We start from the raw sequence: 25,172 nt of genomic DNA, 5'->3' as shown, positions 1-25,172 counted from the left end.
ACGATAGAAAAAAAACAAACATTGTATTGAACATTTTCTATTCTATGAATATCTTTCAGACCTCGCAAAATCTTTAGATTCTTCGATTGAAGTCGCGGGCTGCAAAAAAAAAAAATCCCCTCAAGGGCCACAAATGGCCCCCGGGTCGCACTTTGGACACCTCTGGTCTAAATGGAGTGCTAATGAGTTTTTCTTCTCTTTCATCTTATCGGGTTTCTCAAATCAAATGATTTGAGGCGGGCTCACAGCTGAACTCCCTTCTTCATCTCGATGTTCTTTTTCTCATATTCTGATCGCTCTCCATTTCTTCCACAGGATCCTTTTAGTTTCCTCTCAAAAATCACTTTGAAACATTTGCTGTCACTCGCTCGCAGCGGTCGAAGCTCTCTGCAGGTTCTGGTTGCCCACTTAATATTGAAGTATTGATGAGATCATACAAGAAAATATTTGACACAAATCATGATGGCATTTTAGCTAAATTGCCATTTATAAAGTAACCGACAGACATTTGTAGAAACGTTACAGTCACAAGCTTTATTCAGTGTGTGTGTGTGTGTGTGTGTGTGTGTGTGTGTGTGTGTGTGTGCGTGTGTGTGCGTGTGTGTGTGTGTCAAACATCACTGAGATAGAGCATGGAGGCAGCAGAGGCGAGAAGGGCAACAGCAGTGGCCATGACAATTCCTGAAGAAAACAGAAGAGAATCAGGTTATTCATGTTTAAATGTGAATCATTTAAAACATATATTTATAATAACATTACATAATATTTAAATATTTATTAGAGCTGTACACTCCGACACGATGCACTGAACACATCTACCATCATCTTGCTTAAAGAAATAAATTATGAAAATCATTTCAAACAGGAAGTCATTATTTTTGGCTGGAAGGTGAGGAGAATGTTTGTGAGAGGATTATTACCAACAACATTGTTCCTTTGGGGCTTCAGTTCATCATCAGTGGTTTCCACAGCTGGCTCTGGAGACACACATCAACACATTTATGTTCGATAAAATCGTGTGTTTAGGTGACTTCTCTTTTCCTTCATGTGACCGATGTGTACAATAATATTATTCAGGAGAAATTCTAACTTCAGTTCCCTCCACTCGCCTTCACATTAGATTTCATGGTCAACATGCTGCTGCTTGACTCTTTTACTATGTATGATTCACACGTTTCAGTTTGGGGATTTTTTGACGAGCTGCTCATCGTTTCAGTAAGCGTGATGATGACATGAGAGAACAGAGGAGAGTAAACGGGTGTGTGCTCTGAAGAAAAGAGAGAAATGAGGCACATGGATTCACGTCGCTCCTACCTGCTGCAGCCTCTTCTTCTCTGAATTCTGCAGCCGTTTCCTGCGTGGCGTCTAAGTCTTCCTCAGCCACATCAATGTCCAGCATCTCCTTCAGCCTGTCCGTCACTTCAGACAAACCCTCGTCGCTGAACCGATAGTCACACACACTCACAGGCCGGCTGCCTTTAACTGGACAGTAGACTCGACACGGGAGAGCCAGCAGGTCTGAGAGAGATTCATCAAGGGATTATTGTTGACTTCTTTATTCTTACAGAGTCCTCAAAGCTAAAGCTCAGGATCATTGCTTACCCTTCGTTTGATAACTATGAGAAGAAAACACCTCGTTCATGTTGAATTATATATTCATGTATAATGTACATTCAATAATACTTTCTAAACATTTTTACATTAAGAATTTGCCAGAACCTATTTTTTTTATCTATTCTAAACTTTATTATTAATTTTTTTTACCAACATTTTTTTGATTGTTTTCACAAGGTAACATAAGAGAGAAACACAATGACATGTATTGAACAAACATGTGTACCCCCCACCTCATCCCTCTCAAGTGAATCAGGTCAGTAAATCAGTCCACTCTGGTTCATCACACAGGAAAATAATAAATAAAAACAGAAGCCAGTGTTTACATATGCCCAGGCTCTTCCATCACACACAGATGAAGGGCTCCCAGATCTGGTGAAAATGATGTTGTTGCTGTTTTATTGTGTAAGTAATTTTCTCCAAGGGGAGAGTCGTAGATAGCTCAGACAACCACCTGCTTACACTTGGACTTCTGGTGGTTTTCCATGAGAGGGCGACGACTCTCTTTGCCACGAACACACTGAAATCTACAAACATTCGTTGAAATGTCTTAATCTCCAAATTCTCTGGATATAGACCCAGTGGGGTTAAGGGTATTTATATCTGTCAAATATTTTGAGTACATATTTTTATTTCCTACCAGAACTTTAGTATTTCTGTACATTTTCAGATACAATGGAAAAAAATGTTCCTTTTTCTTTCTCACATTTAATACAAACATCAGACATAGCACTCTTATAGCTGTTAAGTTTTTCATAACTTTATTTTTTTGTACATTCAAATAACTCCTTTTTATTTTTATATTCTATTTGACAGTAAATATGTGTATTACTAAGTCGAGTGTTTATTGTTATTGCATTTCACTGCACATCTGTATGTGACAAAAATGAATGAAACCATGTGATAAGTAGAAGAATGTTTTTTCTCTCTGACAGGGCTTGTTTGGACAAGATGCACAAATATATTATTATTTTGAGTAGAGTCAGTCAGGAGTGTTAATAACATTAATAACTTAATGTTTATAACAGTTCATTAAATAAAGGCACATAACTAACTCCTACAGAGACATGCACATCTGTCTTTGTTTAGTTAAACACTCACTGTCACAGCTGTGTGTAACTTTAGACTTTGTGGTGAAAAAATGTAAAGTGCTTTACAACTAAAATGTATTATTATTATTAAAATGAGATCATCTTTCGTCCACAGTTCGGCTCACAAAGTAGATCTTTGGATCAATAAATAAATCATCCCTCTCGTGCTGGGATTGGACAGCTATCATCCTGAAGCTGAAACTGAGTGTGTGTGTGTGTGTGTGTGTGTATGTGTGTGTATGTGTGTGTAGGTGTGTGTAGGTGTGTGTGTGTGTGTGTGTGTGTGTGTGTGTGTGTGTGTGTGTATGTGTGTGTAGGTGTGTGTAGGTGTGTGTGTAGGTGTGTGTAGGTGTGTATGTGTGTGTATGTGTATGTATGTGTGTGAGTGTGTGTGTGTGTGTGTGTGCGTGCGTGCGTGCATGCTCACCCGGTTCCTTTTTGCCCCGCCCTCCGCTCTCCTCCTCTGATATGAGCAGCTCCTCCAGCAGCATCTGAACCCTCGTGGTCACCGTAGAAACCACATCCCTCTTCAGCAGCTGTGGGCAGAAACAGATGTCAGGACCGACTCGTGGAGGATTATTTTGATAAGTTTTGACATTTCCCACTCGATGAAACATTTACCTTTTCAGCCAGTTTAGCCTTGGGTTTGTTGCTGTGTATGTAAGCTGTGCTGTGAATGGCTCCTCTGACCGACACACTACCTCCACAAGGCCGCGTCTCATTGGTTGACCTCTCATCCTAACACAACAGAAGTCATCACACAGCATCCTCTCTGTGTGTTTACAGATCCTGAAGCAGGTTTAACTCAGTAGTTACAGACAAGATCTTAATGAACATGTTCAGTGTATGAAAGACACCTTCAGAGTGTGTGTGAGGTTTATCTCACCGCTGTGACGAGCAGCTGAGCTGTGAATGTCTGTGCGACGTTCCTCTTCTACAGACAAAACAACCCATCAGTATTTATACATGAAACATACTTTTATTTTTTATTGGATTTTCTATTTGTTGATGGTGAAGAATGGGGGTCGGACTTGACAAGCCTCGGCTTCTTCCTATCTCTTATCAAACGAGTAAAATGTGTTTATATTGAAATTGGCTTTTTTGTCTTAAAGAGATTTCTGCTTTTCTTCCATTCATTTATTTTTTTAATTGTTCGAATAAATAAATAAATAAATACATACGATATACGACAGTGCTTAACTCGTCTGTTAGACCACCTGTCATAAAACCTCCATGTTTCAGAAATCTTTCAGAAACTTGTTGAAAACTAACAATGTTCATGTTATTTTTTTTGTCAAACTTAAACAGACTCGCTTCAGTCAACAATCATTCAATCCACTAAATCTAGTCTGGACTTGGCCGGTCCATCACGTCCAGTCCTCTGAGCGAGTCTTTTGTCTTGGTCACATGGTCTCTGCACAGTTTTTACGGATGCTCGTGCTCGTCGTCTCGTTGCTGTATGAGCTCAGTTTCAGTGTGAGCCGGCTCACTCAGCGTCTCTGACAAACAGAACCTCCAAAACACTTTTCTCTGTTCAGCAATGTTACATCTCAATCAAGAAATAATACAGTGCTTTGCTGATTTTGGTCATGGATAACCATAATGATGATATCAGTTGATTGTAAAGTATATGGATGGATTGTAAATAAAGAAAGAACACGACAGGAAGTTAATTTGATATTGATTGTTGAGCTGTGGAAAAGGTTCATGTCCTTTTTCACAAAATACTTTGAACACTGTCCGCTGCGTGTCGTATTTCATACTATTCCTTTTGTTTAGTGTCTTTGATAAGTTTGATTTTGATGAGTCTGAAATAAAATCTGATCAGTTTATAAAAAATATTTTAATATTGTGCGTGTGTTTACAGCTATACTATATATATATACACACACACACACAATTTAATATTGAAATAGATCTACTGCCATTGGTCCAAACACATGTCAGTAACTTGAGGTCAGTGTGCGCTCAGTGTTGACTGGATTTCTCCAACCTGTCCGGCTGTGAGCTCATGGTCCTCTGGCAGCTTCTGTCCACCAATCAAACAGTGTCCAGTCTGGATGTGGCGGGCCCACAGCTGAAGTCCCTCCTGAAACAGAGCGAGGCACACGTGACAAGTTGCTTCAAACGTTGTTCTGGGTCTGCCTCGCTGTGTGCACGCTTACCTTCAGGTGCTCCATCACCTTCACTGAACTTGTTCTGTTGTCTGGTAGTGGTACCAACATGTCAACATGTAAACAGCAGGACACTGTGCACCAGGAGGAACACACACCTGACTGGTACTTCCAGTCTGCAGGCTTGGCCAGGCTCTGCAACCATCACATGACATCACATTACTGATGACAGCATCATTCACTCTGATCAAATCATGAAATAAAACATGTTTGAAAGGAGTCCTGAGGGCAGCTTTTAATGAACTGCTAAGAAATGAAGGGTCTTGAAATTTGGAACATTAAATTCAAAAGACTTGATCTGCTAAGTTCAAACTGAAGTCGTAGCTTTGTGAGACATGAAAGACATAATCCTACCTTTGGATCTTTGACGTCTAAGGTTCGACACACAGTTCTGGTATGTGGGGTTAAAGAAGAGAAGAGAGAACTCTTACAGATATCTAATCCAACATGAAGGTTTTTGCAAAAGGATACTTCCTGGTTTTTGGGTTGACGTGCAGCGCGATACGGTCTGTGATGTCATCATCTGTAGGAGCCCACAGACACTCGGAAGAGATCAGATTCTCCACAGCAAGAACCAGCTGCACACAGAAGAGCCACACACGAGGTGAGAGGACAACTCACAGATACACAAACACACATCCAGTATGAACACACACTGATGGTAGAGGCTGCTGCAGAGTAAAGAGTCCATCAGTATGAACTCATCCATTCAGACACATTCACACACTGATGGTAGAGGCTGCTTTCTAGGCGTGTCGTGTCTTTAGATGACATGGAAAAGATTGTTCAGTGTTTTATTGATATTGAAAATAATATATATTTTTTCCAACTGTAATCACTGATCAGTGATTAGTGCTCTGAAATGTTGATGCTTACATTTTGACCTCATGTGTCACCCATCTTGATTTCTGTAATGGTTCACCACAAAACTCAGAATTCACTCAAAGGTTCTCGTGCTCACTAATCGTGAGCTGTGTGGTTAGGACATGCGTCAGTGATGCTTCTTCATGGATGTGTGTACACTGCTCTGTTATATTCTGCTCTACATTAATAGATGTACTAGTTAAAACGTGTGTTTTCATGAATCCCACCTGTTGAAGGGTCATGAGTGTGTCCTTGGCATCGCTATCATCAATGATGAAGACGCCTAAGACAGACAGTCCTCCGGGCAACATTCGAGACACCTGAAAACAGATCAAAGCAATGATGTCACCTGTCGGCCTTAAAGCCTTCACAAACTAATCCCAAGGGTGTTCTTAAAAACCCTGCAAACACTGAGTCCGTCATGCAGGACCCCTATCTAAAAAAGTCAAGAGTTCAGGACCGTATGTGTCAGTGTCGGGTTAGAGGCGTGTCCTCCTCCACTAACCTGTCGAGCATGCTCAGTCACCCACTCCTTGTCCAGGCGGCTTCGAGACGCTGCCGTTGTCTCTTCACGTTGAGGTGTCTGAGCCGCCATGATGACAAAATCCCTTTGGGCAGAGCTCTACAAAATGTCAAGATCAGAGCATGTGCAGTCTCTTTGATCACAATACACTGTGCATGTTTCCCCACATGATTTCATTCAGATATATAGGGAAATGTAACAACAAAGTTAAACAATAATAAATAATAATATATTGTGAAATATAAGTATTAAAACATGCATTATAATTTTATTAAAATATTAAGAGAATGAGTCTTAAATGCAATAAAACCACCACTATAATAGGTAAATTAAAAAAAAGTTAAGAAGTTAAAGTGTCCTTACCTGTCCAATCAGCAGTCCGGTGAGTGGAGCTCCACGCTGCTCACATAGTGTTGACAGATAAACCTCGACAGTGTCGTCTACGATACAGCCACGACCCATGATGTCACGACTGAAGGAGCTGCAAGAGGACGACAGGAAATAATGTCACGACTGAAGGAGCTGCAAGAGGACGAGACAAAATAATGTCACGACTGAAGGAGCTGCAAGAGGACGAGACAAAATAATGTCACGATTGAAGGAGCTGCAAGAGGACCAGACAAAATAATGTCACGACTGAAGGAGCTGCAAGAGGACGACAGGAAATAAACTACATAGTTTCTTCATTTTATGCTGTTTTACCTGCCAGAATAAAACAAAAGACTTCCCATGGAAAGTTAGTGTCAAAAATGAATTTTTACTGTGTTAAGAATAAAATCAGCTGTCAGATCCAGTAACACGTAGACTTAACGGGAAGTTTGATGAAGAGTTTTAATCAGCTGACATGACTTTACATGAAGCAGTGACAGAGGCACATTCAGCTCCACATGTCACATGAATCATGTCCAAGCACCACTAAAGATAAATATCTGACAGTAAGGAGAATAAGGTAAGAAAGCACAGACCGCCTGCTGTTGATCTCACAGCCTGTGGTGGTCAGTCAGCAGAGGAAATACAAACAATGACGCTTTACGAAGAGATGACGTATTTCCGTCGCATCCGTCTGACGTATTAAGCGCCAAATAGTGAAGTTAGAGAAACACACGCAAACAATCAACAGCGCATTGTGAACTCTCTTCAAATCAAACTTGATTTAGTAAAAATAAAAAAAGCTAATGAAATCATACATCTCGTTTGCTCATGTACCTGACGGAGATATTTGAAGCACCTTTTAAAAACATTAACCACACTTGGGCTTTTAGATGATCGCGTCCAGAATAAAAGTAAACATAGCTGCTAAATCTGTTCAAATGTGATAGTCGACTGTGGTGGTGGGCCATTACAGAACTAAAATAAGAATATTTAACATGATAAAAATAATTTTGAGATACTGAATTCAGTTCAAGAAGAGTGTCGCTGAGGGCTTGTCTTATTTTGAAGGGCCGTCGCGGCGCACTTCCTGCCGCCGGAGTCTGGCGCCGTCTTGATGACGTATTTAGAGACGGACGTCGAAACACCGAAAACTTGAGATTCGGGTCCATTTTCGGGTGGTTCGGTAAAGATGGCGGGCGTCCTGCTGCAGGTACTGGAGCGGGCGGAGGTGAATAAACTCCAGAGAAACGTCCAGAACAAACTGGAGAAGTTTGTGACGGAGCTGCAGGAGGCTCACGAGGCGCTGAAGACTCAGCACGAGCGCTTCAAAGCAGACAGCGGTAGGTTTCTCACCTGAAAATTAGCAGGTCAACATGTGAGCTGGGACAGAAACACTGAGTCCAAACCTGGAGTTTCTTTACCTTCAAATCAATAAAGTGACGTGATGTTTGAATCCACAAAACAAAGACCCGGAAACTTCAGAGAAACTGAGAGACAAGAAGCTAGCTCCTGAAGATGAAGATATATTTACTGCTGTGTTGAGTAGAAACCAGCTTTAAAAAGCACTTTACTATGTTTTTCTGACTTTTTTTTTTCTTTTTAAACTTTACTCCTTTTTTAAGTTTGGCATGTTTGCTCACAATTAGCTCAGGTCAATATGTATGAAACAACAACCCACGTTTCCATTGAGAAATATAGAAGCGTTAATATCATCACTATCTCCATGCATTAATTATTAAAGGTGACATGTTATGAAAAAATCCAATTCTACAGTGTTTGTTGAACATTTGTTTGGGTAGCCTGAGTGTCTGTAGACCCACTAAATGTGAAATAAATCATCCAGTCCTTTGTTTGTGGTCTGCAGAAGTTTTACCACACAGAGGAAAATACTTAGTTTCAAATGTTCTCGGTTTGTGACATCATAAGTTGGATTCTGATGAATCCCCTCCCCTGGTATCCCCTCCCATAGTCTGCCATTTTTATTCTTGCTACAGAGGAGTGATGAAAGCTCAGGGGGGTCATTACATTTAAAGAGACACACACACCAAAACGGAGCGTTCAGAGAGAGCTGGTTTCTACAGCGTTACAAACCTCCTCTGCTGCTTGATTCATGTTATATTTGGACCAAAGCTCAGAAACACATGTTTCATTTAGAGAACATGGAGACTGTTTAAAAAGAGGGATGATATGTCCCCTTGAAAGTATGTTTTATATTACTCAGTAGCACATCCTGAATGCGGATGATCACTTTAACGTGCTGACGTCAGCTTTCTGTAGATACGTCATTAAACTAGAAAAGTCTCAGTGTTGTTTTATTACTGTACAGTGTGATTTATTTTAATGGTTGAATGCTTTCTCTCCCTACAGAACAGCAGTACTTTGATACTGAAAGGAGACTGGTGGAGAGTCAGGATCAGATCCTGTCTGCCACCAGAGACCTGCAGAGCCTCAAGGAGACGAATACTAAACTAAGTAAGTTTTCACTTTCATTTAAACAACAAACACGCCTGATGACCTTCAATCACCCCTCCTATACGTCTTCCTGTCAGCTTCATTGTTACGGCTGCCTTATGCGCTCTTTTTCCATCCACTGTGCTGTTTTAGTGTGGTGGTCAACATGGCTTCAGAGAAGAAAATACATTATTATTATTATTACTTTTAAACAAAAGACTGTGGCACATTTACACTCGTCTTCTAAAAGACGTTTTGTTTTTTTAAAGGAACAATTTAAAATCAAACTTTTACAATGTTTTGTATAGCAGATGTTTTCATGCTGCAAGTTTTCAAGTCCAAACAAACTCAAGACAAGATTAATAATACAACAGATTTTTTTCATTATTATTAGTAGTGCATTATATTTTTTCATTGTTGTTGTTTGATTGTTATAAGTGCAGCTTCAGTGTGTTAGCAGCTGGTGCAGCTCGTTTTATTCCTCCTTAGTTTGGGACAAGCAGACCGTATCTACCATGTTTACATACAAGGGGTGATGCACAGTATATATATTTTTAAAAATCTGGATTAATCCCTCCTTTTCTAAAGTGAATGGTGATTATTGGCATGTGATGATGTTTCTGTCTGCACAGATGAAGAGCTGAGCGCTCTGAAGGGAATCGAGGGCGAGACGTGTGAAGATAAACCACCGCAGCAGGTAAACTCGCCAAACGCTCGTCACCCTGAGGAAGTACATTTCATCTGATGTTGTTGATTCAGACACTGGAGACAAGTGTCTATTTTAGAAGATTCAAAGGAATGACTTGGACTTGTTTAGTCACACTAAAGGATCACACTGCATCTCAGCACGCATGGCGAGGAGGCGTCTCCCCGGCACTCTCTCTGCGTGATGGTGCATAATGAGCTGTTTGCATAGATTGAGCTTTTCAATCAAACCCCTTCTTATTGACCTGAGGGTTGTTAATTCAACTCCTTTTTTTTTTTTACTCACATTTGTACTGTGAGTAGAAATAACGTCCAGGACTTGATGTTTGTTGTTTTGTTTACTCTGCGAGCGTAGCAGACCAAGGCCAAGTATGAGATCGAGGCGGAGAAGAGAGAGCTGGCCAGGCTGCTGGAGAGGAGAAATCAGGAAGTGGAAAACCTCACTGGTAAGAAATAAGGAGTAAACCCAAATCACACACACTCTTCTGTTTTCTAGAATCTTCTTTTCTCAACATCACGACTTGAAGAGGGAGAGATAAAAGAGACCACATTAGTTTTTAGTCAGTAGTCCCTTCTGTAACAGAAACAAGACTTCCTGTTTAAAGTTTGCTTACAGGTTCATGATGTGTTGATACTGTTTGGACTACAAATGAACAAATACATGGAAACGATAAACTCTTTATTCCAAAGCCTGATCCTGCACGTACAGGGAGTTTGATATAATCTGTAAATAATAATGATGAAGAAGAAAAACCTGAACTGGATCTGTTTCCCTCTTCAGATAAAACACGAGTCTTCTAGTTTGACTCAGAAGCTCATTGGTGCACTCCCAACACGTTGAGACTTTTCTCATTGATGAATGATGCTCATTGTTTTTACAGCATGTTGTTAGAGAGTCGGATCATGATGTTTTTGTTCACAGAGGATGTGAAGCGTCTGAACGAGAAGCTGACAGAAACCAGTAAAGTCAAGTTGGAGCTGCAGTTGAAGCTGGATGGTCTCCAGTCATCGGAGGCGTCTGTGCAGGTAAACACGAGGTTATCGAGTCTGTTTTTTTCTTGTTGTATTTGAACGAAGCCGACTTCCTGCTCTGAATCCTAAAGTACTACATTCACACTCATTCCTTCCTCCCTACTCACAGTACATAATCAGGTGCAGTGGGCTATAATGTTGCATTCTTTATATTCCTGTTTCTGCAGTGTTTGCACGTATGATCACAGTATACCTGCTTTCTTCCAGTCTGTCAACTTTGAACACTTTCATGTGAACACTGCATGATTATTGCACTGGTGACCAAATGACTTCCTAAAGCTGGGTCACTGACTTCTGAACGTGCAGTTTGGTTCTTGACTGACCGTCTTGGCACAGAAACTCAGTACGCTAAGTTGCTAATAAGCTTTTTTTTTTACTGTGTCTGTTGCAGCACCGAGAGAAGCGCATGGAGCAGGAGAAAGAGCTGCTGGAGAAGAGAATCGAGTGGTTAACTTCAGAGCTGAAGAAAAAAACGGAGGAAGTGTTGATCAGTAACCGAGAGAAAGGCAAAGAGATACTGGAGCTGAAGGGGAATCTGCAGAGCAGCAGGGAGCAGGTGACACTCACTGATCAGCACACAGACGGTTCATGTGTCAGTCAGTTACATCAAATCAAACAAAACTATGAGCTTCACACTGTCCGTCAGCCTGACCAAATCCAGGATTTACCTTCACATCAACGGTCAATCAGATGTCAAGCATTCAACTTCAGCTTTCACTGTTCTAGTTCGTTCTCCACTGATTTGACTGAAAATCTGAATAAAAGCAAAGAGATGAAGAAAAGAAGGATCCAGGGTGGAACGAGTAGAAAACACAGAGAAAAGCTTGAAGGAGTTTTCCTGCTGTGTGCTGGATCAGCTGTGCACAGGGCACCATTGATCTCACCTGTCTGTGTGTAACAACATATCACAACGAGGGCTGGGACTTGATTAAAACATGTTAACTAATTAACTCAGGGCTTTCTAATTAATTAATCGAAATTAATCACATTTTTAGTGCATCACAATATTTGCCCTAAACAGCAACACTTCTCCGTCTAAATGGATTTTAGTGGATGAATGAAAACAATGGATCCAGTGTTATTTGCCTCTCAGTTTCATAAATCTGTTGGATCTTGTTTGAAATAGTTTTTCTGCACAGCAGCTGGAAAGTTGGATCACACGTTGCTATCTGTAGCACATTTTCTAACCTCTTATCTTCTACCACTGATAGTGATCTACAGTCCAGAGCGATCAATTTAGAGAGTGAACTTGTAAGTTTATCAGACGTTAAATTACTAATTTAGGTCCTAAAGACAAAACGCTTCTTGTTTGTACTTGTGGCGAAGCTAGCACAAAGCTAGCACGAAGCTAGCACGAAGCAATGACAAACAGTTCCGTGCTGTTTATGAGGCAAACTGTGATTAAATGCATTTAAAAATTTAATGCGTAATTTTCTTGTAATTAATTGACGCCACCCCTAATCACAATAAGTGTGATGAATGGTACCACAAGTGTTGAAGTTCTCAGGGTGTATTTTGACACTCTGCCAGAGAGATGTGCTGCACTGTTTATCTTCGTCTTTAGTTGTAGTAACTTTTACATAACTTGACTCTTACAGGTGAAAAGATTTGAAAATCAGCTGACTTCTCTGAAGGATTCCAATGAAAACCAAAGTAAAAGAGCAGCAGACCTCAACAATAAACTGAAGCAGGTAATCACACACACACACACACACACACACACACACACACACACACACACACACACACACACACACACACACACACACACACACACACACACACACACACACACACACACACACACACACACACGATTATTGTTGACTGATCTGTGTAATCCAGCTGAGGATTCTCCCACCACTGGGAGGACCTGAAACTCTAATAATGAAGTTTGACTTCTAAACAACCTACATCCAAGCCTCAGGTTCACAAAGTTATGGAAGATAGAAATCCCCCAATATTTAGTGTGGAAATCAACTTTTCACTTTTTGTTTTAGTGAACATTTGTTTGTAACTCTCACAAAGATTTGCTCATTTTCTGCACGTGTGTTTGTAGGCTAAAGATGAGCACAGCTCCATGGAGGAGAAATACCGCAATGAGCTCAACGCTCACATCAAGTTATCATCTCTGTACAAGGTAAGAGCTCAGTCCTGTCTCGATGTAGCCAGCAGGGAGACTGGACGTAACGTCTTCATCTTCTCCTCCTGAAGGGCTCGGCAACAGAACTGGAGGCAAAGAACCAAGAACTGAACAGAGCAGTGGAGGAGCTCAGCAAACTGGTGAAGAACACGGGGGAAGGTAACGTCATGTCTGATCGCTCCCTCTCAATGTTTCCACACTGCAGAATTTATAAATTCTTTTTTTTTATATATATATATAGTTTTATTTTTTATGGAATTGTGATAAAGCGAACAAGTGAACGACAAACAAGAAGATGCACAACAGAAATAAAAAACACCATCAACATACACAAAACATTAAACAAGACAAATACAAGGTCGCGTTTAGGAAATGTGTGTGTGGCAGTGAAATGCATCAAACTTTGCAGCTGAGCAGAAAGTAGCACAAGGGAGTAAAGAAAACTGATGAAAATAAGAAGAAAGGAAGATAATAAAAATAAAAGATAATAATAAAAGATGCATGATAATGGCGATGCCGATTGGAAGTGATAATATCACAGTTTTCATAATAAATTAATTGGAAGTAAATAAAATAATAATAAAAATAGAACTAAGTAAGTATGTTTGGAATCCCAGTGTCTTGTTACAGGTTTAATAAATTAGCTGTGCTATCGTTAAAGTTATAAAGATGGATGTATTTTTTTAGTTTTTTTTTTTTTTTTTTAACTAGAGATGCAACGATTCACTTTTTTTCCAATATTTTTTATTATCATATCTAATAGTGTAATTTCCTGTTGTTGGTATATAAAAAAGGATAGCATAGGTTGTATAATATCTAGAAGTACTAAATCCTAACTGGACAAAGTAATTGAGGCCTGTTGAAGTGATACTGTCCATCCATAGATGTCCACACAGTCGGGGAAAGTATGCATACATCTTTTATCTTCTGATTTAAAGCCAGAGGCCTCAGTGTGTCTCACGTGTTGTTTTACAAAGTGAACCTGTTCTGGTTGTTGTTTCACTTCTCTGACACCATCAGTGCCACACACACAGAGTCGGAGAGCAGGCAGGCTGCTGATGCATGGACAAACTGCCTTTTACATCCCTCACGTTTCCGTGTAATACGAGCTAACACTTTGAAGTGATGTTTCTGTGGTTCCAGCGAACAAGGCTCTGGAAAAGAAGGTGTCGGAGGGAGAAGAACTGAAAACACGACTCGAGGCAGAGCTGAGCGAAAAGATCAAGAAGATGGAGAAAGAACTGGAAAATGCCACGATGAAGGCTGCTGGCAAACACTGCTGTAAGAACAAATCAACACAAAATACACACAAACACGTTTTTGTACACATGAAAACACCTGAAATGGTCAAAGTAGAATTATTTGAACGCTCCGCTCAAACTTTTATGAAAGAGACAAATCAACATCAGATCTCTGAATTCAATCAGCATTTTACACACACTTATGCTTGTGTGTGTGTGTCTGTGTGTGTGTGTGTCTAGGCGTCCCCTCTCTGACTGACGAGCAGTTGAACTCGATGTGTCCGTCTGCTGCTGCCATCGCTGCCATCGTCCAGCCGGGCATGAAGTTCTTTGATGTAAGTTTAAAGATGTAAACACGTGTTAGAAAACTCTCACGTGCGTCTTTCACTTTGTTTTAAATCACTCTTTAGAAGAATTTAAAAAAGACGTGAACACTTTTTAAAGCTGTCACATGAATAACACATTCTGCTGGTTTTTGGTTTCAGATATTTAAACCTTCTATAAGTAATAAATATGAGCAGATGTTCATTTCTTGATCAGGGCTGCATGGGAAAAAGACAAAGAATCAAATGTGCTTAAAGGGACAGAAGCATTTTCCTCCGAGGTTTCCTTCAAAGATTAATTACATTTAAAGACTGAGCAGCGTAGAGACGTGTAAGCCTTTGTTTCACATCCTGGAGTTTTTAACGTCACCGCTGCTCATCCCTGATCTTACTGCTCTGCATCCTGCAGTGAAACGTTTGTCTTCACCAGCTTCCTCTTCAGAAGCGATCACAAAGTTAGAGGGTCTTTAATCGAGCGGACAGATCAGGTCCAGGTAGTTCTTATATAACATCATGAATATGTCTGGCTGTGTCTCCTCACAAGGTTTAAATGATAAAACTCCCAAAGCAATAGGAAGAAGAAACCCTTCTGAAGAAGCCTCCTGAAAATGTCCAGTCCTCACAGTAATGCAGGCGGCTGAGCTGGTGTCGTACTCGTTTCTTTGGCTTGTAGTAGTCAGTGCTCTTTGTGCTCTGTGTCGGTGTTCAGCTGTATAACGCGTACGCAGAGTGCCAGACGCAGCTTCAGCTCGAGAAGCAGGAGGTGAGGAGAGTCAGCAGAGTGCTGGACGAGATCGTCCAGGAGGTCGAGTCCAAGGCTCCCGTTCTCAAGCGTCAGCGGGAGGAGTACGAGAGCATGCAGAGGTCCATGGCGTCCCTGTGTAACAAACTGGAACAGGCTCGAAGTGTTAGTGCACATTCTGCTCCGTAATCAAACAATCATGTCATGTGACCGCTCGATCTGGTGCTTAAAGGACTTTTATTCTGAAGGAGATCTACAGTCTGCAGAAAGACAAAGACGAGGCCAAGCAGGCGTGTGACGCCATGGAGAGAGACAAACTGAAGGCCGAGAGACAGCTGGAGGACACGTCTACACAGGTAGGTACAAACACACACACACTCACACACACACACTCTCTCACTCTCTCACTCTCTGTGTGTGTGTGTGTGTGTGTTTGTAACAGGCTCAAAGGAAGTCAAATTTGAAAACATGCTCCATTTTATTCCATAAACTCTCGTTGTTTAAAGTTCTTATCTTTGATTTGAAGTTCAACGTGAAACTTTTTTAAAACTTTAAATAAACACTCGTTCACTCACCAGCAGCGTTATTAGTCACACCTTGTTGGTACCTCGTTTGACCCTTTTGACCTTCAGACTGCAAAACATGCAGCATGACGAGCAGTACAGAAATCCTCCACCTCGTCCTTCTTGTGACGGGCAAACTGTGAACGAAGCCTCACACTAACTTCTTGAATACAAAGTCTTTATTTCAGAAGTTCAGGGTTTACAGGAGCAGCTCAAGTTAAAAAGGACTTCTCAGTGTGCGTTGGTGAGAATAAAGAGGAGCTCTTTCTTCCAGGTGTGCACTCTGCTGGTGGAGTTGGAGGAAGCCAGAGGAAATCAGGTGACGAAGGACCAACATCTCCAGCACCTCGGAGGTGACGGCTTCATGCCAGCTTCATGCCAGCTGTCCTTCCGCAGCGTGAGCCAGCTGCAGAGTCTGAACCAAAGCCTTCAGAGGAGGCTGAGGGACCTGGAGGAGGAGAAGGACAGGCAGCAGAGCCAGCTCACGTCTGAGCGGTAATGAATGTTACACACACACACGTGATGGGTGCAAAGAGCAACAACACACACCAGACTGTGACCGCTCGGAAACTTATCACAGAAAGACACGTAAATCACCAGTCTGTCATTGATAAGGAAGAGTGAGTTGTTAATTTCACTGATTTAAAACCAGACTTCCTCATAAAGGATGTATCATCCGTGACACTCAAGAAACGACCTGAAGAAAAGACTTTCTTTAGTTTTTAGGAGATCACTTTCTTCCACCCCGTGTCCTCCGAGTGTTTTTCTCTCAGCGTTGTTTTAATGAGTCGAGCGTGTTCACAGCAGGAAGTGTGTGTTTGATACGCTCCGTGTTTCAGCTTCCTGACCAGAATCAGATCTTGTACCATTGGTTTTGCTCCGTGTCTGTTAACGGAGCCGTGTCTGCCACACCGTGGCCTTCGTCAACAAACGGTTGTCATAGAGATGGGATGGACGTGCAGAGCTTTTCTGCCCAGGGAAAAAAAAACTCCAGACGGACACGAGGCCTGAAAAACTGAAGAGAACCAAAGTTGTCACACTAAGCTCTAACATGTAAATCATCAGTATTATAGTACTAATGATCTCAGCTCTACAAACGTTAAAGGACAACTTTTTACACTCTTATCACAAAAATGAGTTTTAAGGTCCTTATGTTTACTCGACGTTCCTCCGACTCTCCTGAACTGAAGCTGTGACTCTCAGGTGCAGCTCTGTGTTTCCTCTCTGAACCAGCTGAAGTAGATGGTGGTCTCTTTGGGTTCCTGCAGGGTGTCGGATTTAGAGGGACGTGTGAGTAAGCTTCAGACGGAGGTGGAGCAGCTGACCGAGCAGAGGAACCAGCAGAAGCAGCTGGCTGACTCCAACAGCAGACAGAGAGACATGTACAAAGCCTTGTTGACGCAGAGCACCGGCTTCAGCCTGCCTCCTCAAGGTGACGCACACACACACACACCTCTCTGTGGCTTCACGTCGACACTGCAGGGATGTTAACAGAGGAAGAACCCTCCGTGTGTGTCTATGTGCAGGTCCAGATTCTTCATCCCAGCCGGCGCCTGTCAGGCCCTCAGTCCCAGCGACCCGCTCCACTCCCCAGAGAGCTGCAGCCGCCGAGTCGGCACAGACGGCCCAGGCCAAAGCTGCTTTAAAACAGGTCTGTGCAAGCACCTACACACACCCTTCAGTCTCTTCACAGCCGCCTGTAAATGAAGTGACAAATCCCATATTGTGTGTGTCTGTGTGTGTGTGTGTGTGTGTCTGTGTGTGTGTCTGTGTGTGTGTCTGTGTGTGTGTCTGTGTGTGTGTCTGTGTGTGTGTCTGTGTGTGTGCGTGCTTCCAGCTCAATGATGCCTTCACTTCGTATAAGAAAGAGAAGGCCGAGAATGACCGCATGCTGAATGAAACAAACGACAGGCTGCAGAAGGAGATGACTGAACTTCGCTCCAGCCATGCCAAGCTCAATTCTCAACTCGAGTTCAGCAACAAGAGGTCAGTTTGACCGCTCCTGCACCTTTTTTCTGTCCTCCTGTTTCAGCTTGTGGAGATGGATGTGTTTTTCCTGAGTCTGCGTTTGTTCTTTGATTCTCAGGCACGAGATGCTCCAGGAGACTGTGTCCGCCTACCGCAGGGAAATCTCTGCGCTGCAGGACAAGAATCAAAAAATGGCGGCGACTGCCCAGCGACATGAGCACATCATCCACACGATGAGCCAGGACCTGCGACAGGCCAATGAGAAGCTTGCACTCGAAGAGGTGAGACAGAAGGGGAGCTGCACACGTCACATACACAACGTCACACATTTAGTTTGCTCACTGCGTTGATGTACAGATCCATCGGACAGAGTATCTTTTCTTTTTAAGGTTCTTGTTGTGCTTTCTGGTAGGGAATTTGAAACCGTGTAGCATTATGGGCGGCTGCAGCTCAGTTGGTAGAGTTGGTGGTCGATCCCGAGCTCCTCGGATGTCTGCTCCAGAGCAGTTTTGAGGTTCAGTGCCTTACTCAAGGGCACCTCGGCAGTGCTCAGTACGTTGACTGGCACCTCTTCAGCTACCAAACCAATTTGCCAACTTGGTTCGTGCCGGGACTTAAACCGGCAACCCTCTGGTTCCTAACCTAACCCAAGTCCCTACAGACTGAGCTACTGCCGCCCCACATCTGTAGGAAGATAAAAAAAACCTGAGGCTACTTTTTCTCACACCAAAAAACCTCACAGGGAAAAGAAGAGCCAACAGGCTGGTTAGTCCGCCTGTCCCGTACATGGAGGCTCGAGTCCTCAAAGCGGGCGGCCCGGGTTTGAATCCAGTCCCCACGTCGGTGTCACTCTCTCTCTTCCTGACTCTATTCACTGTCCTCTCTCTCCAATAAAGACACAAAACGCCCCAGAATAAATCTGTGCTGTTTGCAGCTGGTTCTGAGTATTTTGTGTTAAATGCTGAAAACAAACGAGCGGCGTGCTGCTGCGTCTGTGGACGTCGTGTTGAGTGAACGACTGCTCGAGCTGCCTTCACGCTGCTCCGTGACGAATACGCCTAACTTTGAACTGAACGCTGGCTCGCTGTTGTTTCTCGTAAAAAGGTGCGTGTGGAGAATTTGACCAAAGAGAGAGACATGTTGAGACAGGCGGAGAGTCGACTGGGGCGAGAGAAGGAAGCCATTCTGACGGAGCAGCGGAACCAGAACCTTCTGCTCACCAACCTGAAGACAATCCAGGTAACACTGAACGCCTTCATTAATATCAGCTTTTCCACAGTGTTGTACGCCTGCTATATTACAGTAACCATAATCAGATAAAGATTTACCACCACAGCACCTTTCTGCACCACATCCAAATAAACGTTTCTGTGGATCTAATCACTGCATGCTCTTATTTTCTGCTCTTATAAGGAAATAAAGCTTTTATGGACTTCTCTCCATTTTCTCTCATGTTGATGTAGCTGACGATGGAGCGCACTGAGACGGACACACGCCAGTGTTTAAACAGAAAGATTGAGAATCTGGAAGCAGAGCTGGCTTCGATGAAGATCAGGCTGGACCAGGAAGTGGCACAGAGACACACCCTGGGGCGCACCATGGATGTATGTTGAGTACATGGTTTGATTCACACGTCTGACAGCTTGTGAGCTATTAGAGCTATAACTTCCACCTCCGCTCCAGGCTCAGCTACTGGAAGCCAAGAAACAGCTGGAGACCCAGAACACGTTACAGCAGAAGACCAGGGAGCTGCTGCGATCCACTGAGCAGCAGGTTGTTGCACTGAAAGCCCAGCTGTCCTCCTCCTCTTCTTCTTCCTCCTCTGACGCTGTCATCACCTCGAGCAGCACGGCCTCGAGAGCGTCGAGCCTCAGAACTCCACTGAGAGGTAACCAGCCAACGCCTCCTTTTATTTGGACCAATAATAGACTGGAAAAGTGATGACGTGTTTTTGTAGGCAAACCCGGAAGTATCTTCTCCATGGGTTCATTATTTCATTGGATTTTGGATGAATGCAGGAAATAATCTCTGTGTCAAACACACGTTTCTGATGTGTAGCTGTTTAGTTCAGCTGGATAATCTTTACAGATGAACATCATTTATATGAAGTTTGAAGAGTTAATGCAGCCCATAGAAGTAAAAAGCTAACGTTATGCTACAAGCTAACTACACCGCGGTCGGTTGATTTTGACGTCACGACCGTTATGCTTCATCGATCTAATCAGCGGTTTCAACAAGCTAGCTAAACGTTAGCTTAATAAGTTGTTTATTAACTTAATATTTACAAGAGCTCTGAAAAACATGACTAGAGGCTGTAAGGAGGATTAGTGATGTTTAATGTCTCCATGACAACCACTGTTGTCTCATTTAGCTACTTGTTAGCAACAAGTGGGGTCTTAGCTAACGTAGTTTATCTCGTCTAACAAAACATCAACATCTCTTCAGCTTGTGTTAAACAGACCTTATTTCAGGCGTCTAAACACAAACACATTCAAAATCCACTTTGACTTTTAGAGTTAGGAACCCATGGAGCTAAAATGCTAACTCACTTCCTGGTGTTAGGACTCATTCCTGTGTCAGACCTCTGTTATCCTGACATGTAAATCGCTGAGTGAGATCCTTCTTTGTCTCAGTACGCTCTCCAGTGCCGGCAGCCTCCCAGCAGGCCAGCCAATCAGAGCAGGAGCTTGTTGAAGTGAAAGGTCTTCTGCGCACTGCTGAGGAGCAAAACGGTGAACTGGCGGAGCAGCTAAAGAACGCTACTGCTACTGTGGAGCAGTACAGAGCTGTGGTCCTGACTCTGGAAGACAGTCTGAAGAAAGAGAAGGAGGTACGGCTCATATGTGATTTGTATGAGTAACTCAGAGAAAGCTCTAATCTGTTTACTCTCCTACAATCCTCTCTGTTCACACACACACACGTTAAGTGATCCTTCCCTCTCGTGCAGTCTCGCTCACCTCTGGAGCTCCGTCTGAAGGAGGCGGAGGAGGTGCAGAAGCAGCTGGAGAACAGGATTTCAGAGGCTGAGAAACTAAAGCAACAGGTGCAAGGAGAGAGCAGGAAGGCCGTGGACGCGGTGGAGAAACGGGTACGCCTTTTTTACAGGTTAAATGAGTTCACTGTTTAAACAGTTGTGAAGGTTTTGAGTTGGAGGGAAACAAATATAATCCGTGTTAACAATAAAACGTTGGAGCTAAAATAAGTTAAAGGAACTACAAGGTAAATTCAGATTAAACAGGAAACAGTTAACTATCAACATTGGGCCTTTGTAATACAGATATGGGTAAAAGTGCCAGTAGGTTGGTAATCGGAGGGTTGCCGGTTCGAGTCCCGGTGGGGACCAAATATGGAAATTTGTCTGGCAGCTGGAGAGGTGCCAGACCACTTCCTGAGCAATGCCAGGGTGCCCTCGAGCAAGGAACCGAATCTGATCTTCATTCAACAAACGTACTCTTTAGATTTCATTTATTTTTTTCTCCTTGAGAATTTTTTACATTTTATAAATTCAAAAAAAAGAAAACATAAAAAAACCCTGTACTCAGGTTCATCCTGCTGAATTGAACAGGTCCTATTTAACAGACGATCTTATCACCCATCACTAGTCTGACCTGAATGATTCCTCCATCAACATACTGATTTAAATGTCCGCCTGGTGTTCAGCAGGAGTCATTTAACTTGAACCAGCTTCTTCAGGTGCACTTTAAACAGCCCGCCCTCTTCTCCAGGTGTCTGAGCTGCAGCGCGCTCTGAAGGCCAGCCAGGCCGAGCAGCAGGAGGCGCTGGAGAGAGCTACTGCTGCTGTTACACTGGAGCAAAAAGCCATTCAGGAGAGCCTGCTGCAGGTTGGTTTATACATTACACACTTATCTAGATTTTTGATTCAGAGATTCATGTTAATCTGGAAGCAGCTTAAACCTCTTCCCTCCGTCTGCTACCTAGACAAACCTAGCTGGAGAAGCACAGGCCAAGTATGAGCGGGAGCTGATGCTTCACGCTGCTGACGTCGAAGCTTTGCAGGAGCTGAAGAAAGGTTTCCAACAAGAAGCAGCACGGAAGAGAGAGTTAGAAGATCAACTGAACAAGACGTCGGGCCTCCTGCAGGAGAGGAGTGCAGCCTTGAGCACAGTGGAGCGACAGATGAAGGTTTGACAATCAGACTTCCCTTTAATAATATCATAGAGGCAGGGCTGATGTGAGCACCCTGTATGTTTTTACTGGACCCACACTTACATTCTCAAACGCCGCACACACTCGTGTCACTCTCGTCTCTTTACATGAGAGTAGACCTCTGGTCTACGGTCCTTCAGGGCCCCAGCACGTGTCTTTTTGGGTAAAGGGATTATCGTGGATGCTTTGCACTGGTTGGGGACACACCCAGAATCCAACAGGTGCTGGAACAGCCTGATGAGAACCGGGCCAGAGGCAGGACGCTGTGCAGGACGGAGGTCACATGATGCTGTTCCCTAACCTGCATTTTGTTAAATGTCTCGAGATGACGCATGTTATGAATTGATGCCAAACACATAAAGATTGTCTGAATGACCAGCTGTTCTGGGCGGCTCAGGCTCGGTGGGTGGGCAGAACCAGTACAGGTTTAGAGGCTCCGCCCACGATGACCTTTAAACCTCTCGGTTGATTTGCACTCGGACTCTTACACAGCTCAGCCATCCTTCTGAACTCTGAGTACGACTGGACTGGCCGAAGGTTCTCCAGCTGCGTCTTCGTGCACGAGGAGAAAAGTGACTTTGAAGAGCGGTCATGTGGCTTATTTATGTAACTGGCTCGGATGCAAAGCTAAAACAAAGAGAAGAGTCATCTCCTGGTTAGAGAAGAGCTTTTCCTCTGGACCATGCAGTCTGGTGGAGGTCGTGACATGGTGCTGCACATTGTGGTGTTCAAATCTCCCAGTACAAACACTGGCTGCTCTCCAGTCTGACTGACAGCTGGGTCTTAAATCAGGCCCTGGTTGTCTCTGCATCTGTAAAGTCAGACGGGTTTGACTGTGATCCAGATCGAAGCTGCCAAGAGTGGAAAGCTCCTTTTATGTGTTTGTACATTTGTGAAGTTTATCAAACTGACCATATGTTCTCTCTGACCTCCAAATACACTTGTAGTATGGATTCTACACACGATTAATGAACCAGAGGCTCTCCTTTAGGTGGAGCTCACCAACAAGACTCGAGCCTGTGAAGAGCTGAGGAAGCAGAACTCACTCCTGCACCAACAGATGGAAGAAGTATCCACCAAGAGTCGACAGATGCAGCAACAACAACAAGTGCAGCTTGACCTGTCATTCAACGAGGAAGAGAAGACCACCGAACAGATCCTTGAGATACTCCGGTAACACTTCGTCCTTTGCTCTGATGATGAAGTATTTCTTCCCATGTAAGTGAACTTATTGGTCTGCATATTCATGTCTTACAGGTTTGTGCGGCGGGAGAAAGACATCGCCATCGCTCAATTTGAGGCGACAGAGGGAGAAGCTCTTCGGCTCAAACAGCGAGTGGAACACCAAGACCGAGAACTGAAGGAGCTGCAGGAAGCTGTGAACACGGAGAGGGAGAAAATGCAGGTATGGAAACAGTGACGTCAGTGAGGATGGATAATGAAAATCAGTGAGTAAGAAGCTCTGTTTGATAATTGAACTACGTCCTTTGTTCAGGCTACAACGAAGACACTGGTGCAGCAGGAGGAACAGCTGAAGAAGATGCAGACGATAAGTAGCCTCCAAGAGACCAACAGGATGCTGAAAATGGACCGAGACAAACTGGAACAAGAGCTGAAGCAAGCTCAGGCTAAAGTAAACATCCAGTTTGTCCTTCTGTTACCAATTTCTTCATTTCATCACGTCCACGCTTTTTGCTTTCATTAACCCCTTTAGACCCAGGGACGCCTTAAAAACCGCCCTCTGAAACCAGCCGCTCTAATCCTGAGCGGTTCTGAACTCTCAGCCTCTGTATCAGAGAGAGACTGATGAGACGCAGAGGTCTGATCAGGTCTGAGTGGGTTTTACACTGCTGAAGCTCGTTCAGGAAAGTTTTTCACAGAGGGCTAAAATCTGTCCATGGAAGTTGTCCTTCCATGGAGAAAATGAGCAAAGCTTGTAACTGACAGTTTTCTGTGTATTTGAAGGTTTTATTAGGATGTCAAAAAATTATTTTATCATTTTAATAGTTGTTTTTGGAGACTTTTGAAAACATTGTCATTTTCTGCCTGGTGTTTACACTGAGGAACTTAATGTCCATGTTCCCCCTGATCTCACACACACACACAGGCTTCATTAAGCACAGCTAAAGACAAACGTTTATTTGACCGTCTGTTCTTGATTTGATGGATAATCGGGGAGCTTTACTGCTCTAACGCAGCAGCACTTCACAGTTTGTGCGTTTTCATGTTTGGGGCATTAAAAAGCTTTTTCACCAGTAAATCTGGATGAAGGGCAGGTTGGGCATGTGAGAGCTGTTCTCCTTTAAACTGGACATGTCTCCATCAGGTCACGAAGCTGCAGTCAGACATCGGCCCTCTTCACCACTCCATGTCTCAGCTGTCAGAGAAGAACGGCTCCCTGTGTGCTGATAAGAAGATACTGGAGGAAGACCTTAAACGTTGGAAAGCCAAAGCACAGGTATCCCTGCGTTTCTCTCTGTTACTTTCTCACAGTCACACGTCGGCAGTCAGTATGTGTTTCATTTGAACGTGCCTACATGTCCTCCCTGCAGCAGCTGATCAGTCAGCAAAAAGACGGCAATGACGAGGAGAGACAGAAGTTTGCTACCGAGAGAGAAGCTCAGCAGAGACGCATCGCACAGCTCGCCGAGGAAACGGCCAAGCTGAAGACTGAACTGACCAGGTAGAGCGTCCACGAAGACATTTAAAAAAAACACAGACATGCCCGCATTTGATCAAAATACAAAAACCATGAGCACAAGTTAAAGCAGCAGTGACTGAATCCAGAGACTATAAACATCCTTTACCTGAAATCAGTGAAGTGACGACAGACGGCTGTCTGGTTTCATGGCAGAATGATCATTTCAAAGTAACCTCACTGAGACGTGTGTGTGTGTGTGTGTGTGTGTGTGTGTGTGTGTGTGTGTGTGTGTGTGTGTGTGTGTGTGTGTGTGTGTGTGTGTGTGTGTGTGTGTGTGTGTGTGTTAGATCCACTGCCAGCAGTAACTCTGCTCAGTCTCAGCTGCAAGGCTTCAGAGACTCCATCGCCCGTCTGACGTCAGAGCGAGACGCGCTGAAGAAAGACCTGGAAACCAAAAGCGGTGATATTCTGGAGAAGAACAAAACTATCAACCAGGTGAAGAAGATCGGACGACGCTACAAGACGCAGTATGAAGAGCTGAAAGTTCAGCACGACAAG

The 25,172-nt window shown here is 43.3% G+C and overlaps 2 protein-coding genes across 4 annotated transcripts in view; one reads left to right on the top strand and one right to left on the bottom strand.

Moving 5' to 3' along the window:
• Positions 1 to 428: 428 nt before the first annotated feature.
• On the bottom strand, positions 429 to 7,329 carry odr4 (odr-4 GPCR localization factor homolog). Of its 3 annotated transcripts, none has more exons than XM_079348946.1 (14): positions 7,232 to 7,307; positions 6,630 to 6,788; positions 6,249 to 6,365; positions 5,971 to 6,063; positions 5,351 to 5,457; positions 5,234 to 5,270; positions 4,871 to 5,014; positions 4,699 to 4,794; positions 3,592 to 3,639; positions 3,327 to 3,443; positions 3,133 to 3,241; positions 1,315 to 1,518; positions 921 to 977; positions 429 to 681 (listed from the first exon to the last, which is right to left on the bottom strand). In XM_079348946.1, exons 2-14 carry the CDS (start codon positions 6,726 to 6,728, stop codon positions 611 to 613), a joined length of 1,299 nt encoding a protein of 432 aa, XP_079205072.1. In that variant the 5' UTR covers positions 6,729 to 6,788; positions 7,232 to 7,307; the 3' UTR covers positions 429 to 610. The 3 variants fall into 3 exon arrangements, with proteins under 3 accessions (XP_079205072.1, XP_079205071.1, XP_079205070.1); XM_079348944.1 differs by having other exon boundaries at positions 430 to 681; positions 6,630 to 6,747; positions 7,232 to 7,329; XM_079348945.1 differs by lacking the exon at positions 7,232 to 7,307 and having other exon boundaries at positions 6,630 to 7,181.
• Positions 7,330 to 7,706: 377 nt separating this feature from the next.
• Positions 7,707 to 25,172, top strand: part of LOC306826193 (nucleoprotein TPR-like) — a 28,098-nt gene continuing 10,632 nt past the window's right edge. The window contains exons 1-31 of the mRNA XM_079347367.1: positions 7,707 to 7,978; positions 9,006 to 9,110; positions 9,722 to 9,786; positions 10,150 to 10,240; positions 10,717 to 10,820; positions 11,218 to 11,382; positions 12,425 to 12,517; positions 12,886 to 12,966; positions 13,041 to 13,128; positions 14,113 to 14,250; positions 14,451 to 14,545; positions 15,243 to 15,440; positions 15,524 to 15,631; positions 16,113 to 16,333; positions 17,107 to 17,270; positions 17,365 to 17,489; positions 17,676 to 17,824; positions 17,925 to 18,087; positions 18,911 to 19,045; positions 19,270 to 19,410; positions 19,490 to 19,694; positions 20,440 to 20,636; positions 20,754 to 20,894; positions 21,532 to 21,648; positions 21,746 to 21,949; positions 22,965 to 23,146; positions 23,231 to 23,378; positions 23,469 to 23,606; positions 24,300 to 24,431; positions 24,526 to 24,656; positions 24,962 to 25,172. Of these exons, the coding sequence (XP_079203493.1) occupies positions 7,828 to 7,978; positions 9,006 to 9,110; positions 9,722 to 9,786; positions 10,150 to 10,240; positions 10,717 to 10,820; positions 11,218 to 11,382; positions 12,425 to 12,517; positions 12,886 to 12,966; positions 13,041 to 13,128; positions 14,113 to 14,250; positions 14,451 to 14,545; positions 15,243 to 15,440; positions 15,524 to 15,631; positions 16,113 to 16,333; positions 17,107 to 17,270; positions 17,365 to 17,489; positions 17,676 to 17,824; positions 17,925 to 18,087; positions 18,911 to 19,045; positions 19,270 to 19,410; positions 19,490 to 19,694; positions 20,440 to 20,636; positions 20,754 to 20,894; positions 21,532 to 21,648; positions 21,746 to 21,949; positions 22,965 to 23,146; positions 23,231 to 23,378; positions 23,469 to 23,606; positions 24,300 to 24,431; positions 24,526 to 24,656; positions 24,962 to 25,172 (4,386 nt within the window). The 5' untranslated portion in view covers positions 7,707 to 7,827. The remainder of the gene's footprint in view (positions 7,979 to 9,005; positions 9,111 to 9,721; positions 9,787 to 10,149; positions 10,241 to 10,716; positions 10,821 to 11,217; positions 11,383 to 12,424; positions 12,518 to 12,885; positions 12,967 to 13,040; positions 13,129 to 14,112; positions 14,251 to 14,450; positions 14,546 to 15,242; positions 15,441 to 15,523; positions 15,632 to 16,112; positions 16,334 to 17,106; positions 17,271 to 17,364; positions 17,490 to 17,675; positions 17,825 to 17,924; positions 18,088 to 18,910; positions 19,046 to 19,269; positions 19,411 to 19,489; positions 19,695 to 20,439; positions 20,637 to 20,753; positions 20,895 to 21,531; positions 21,649 to 21,745; positions 21,950 to 22,964; positions 23,147 to 23,230; positions 23,379 to 23,468; positions 23,607 to 24,299; positions 24,432 to 24,525; positions 24,657 to 24,961) is intronic.

The sequence above is a fragment of the Symphodus melops genome, assembly GCF_947650265.1.
Source record: "Symphodus melops genome assembly, chromosome: 7".
NCBI classification, from domain to species: Eukaryota; Metazoa; Chordata; class Actinopteri; order Labriformes; family Labridae; genus Symphodus; species Symphodus melops.
This window is presented reverse-complemented; position numbering and strand designations above follow the sequence as displayed.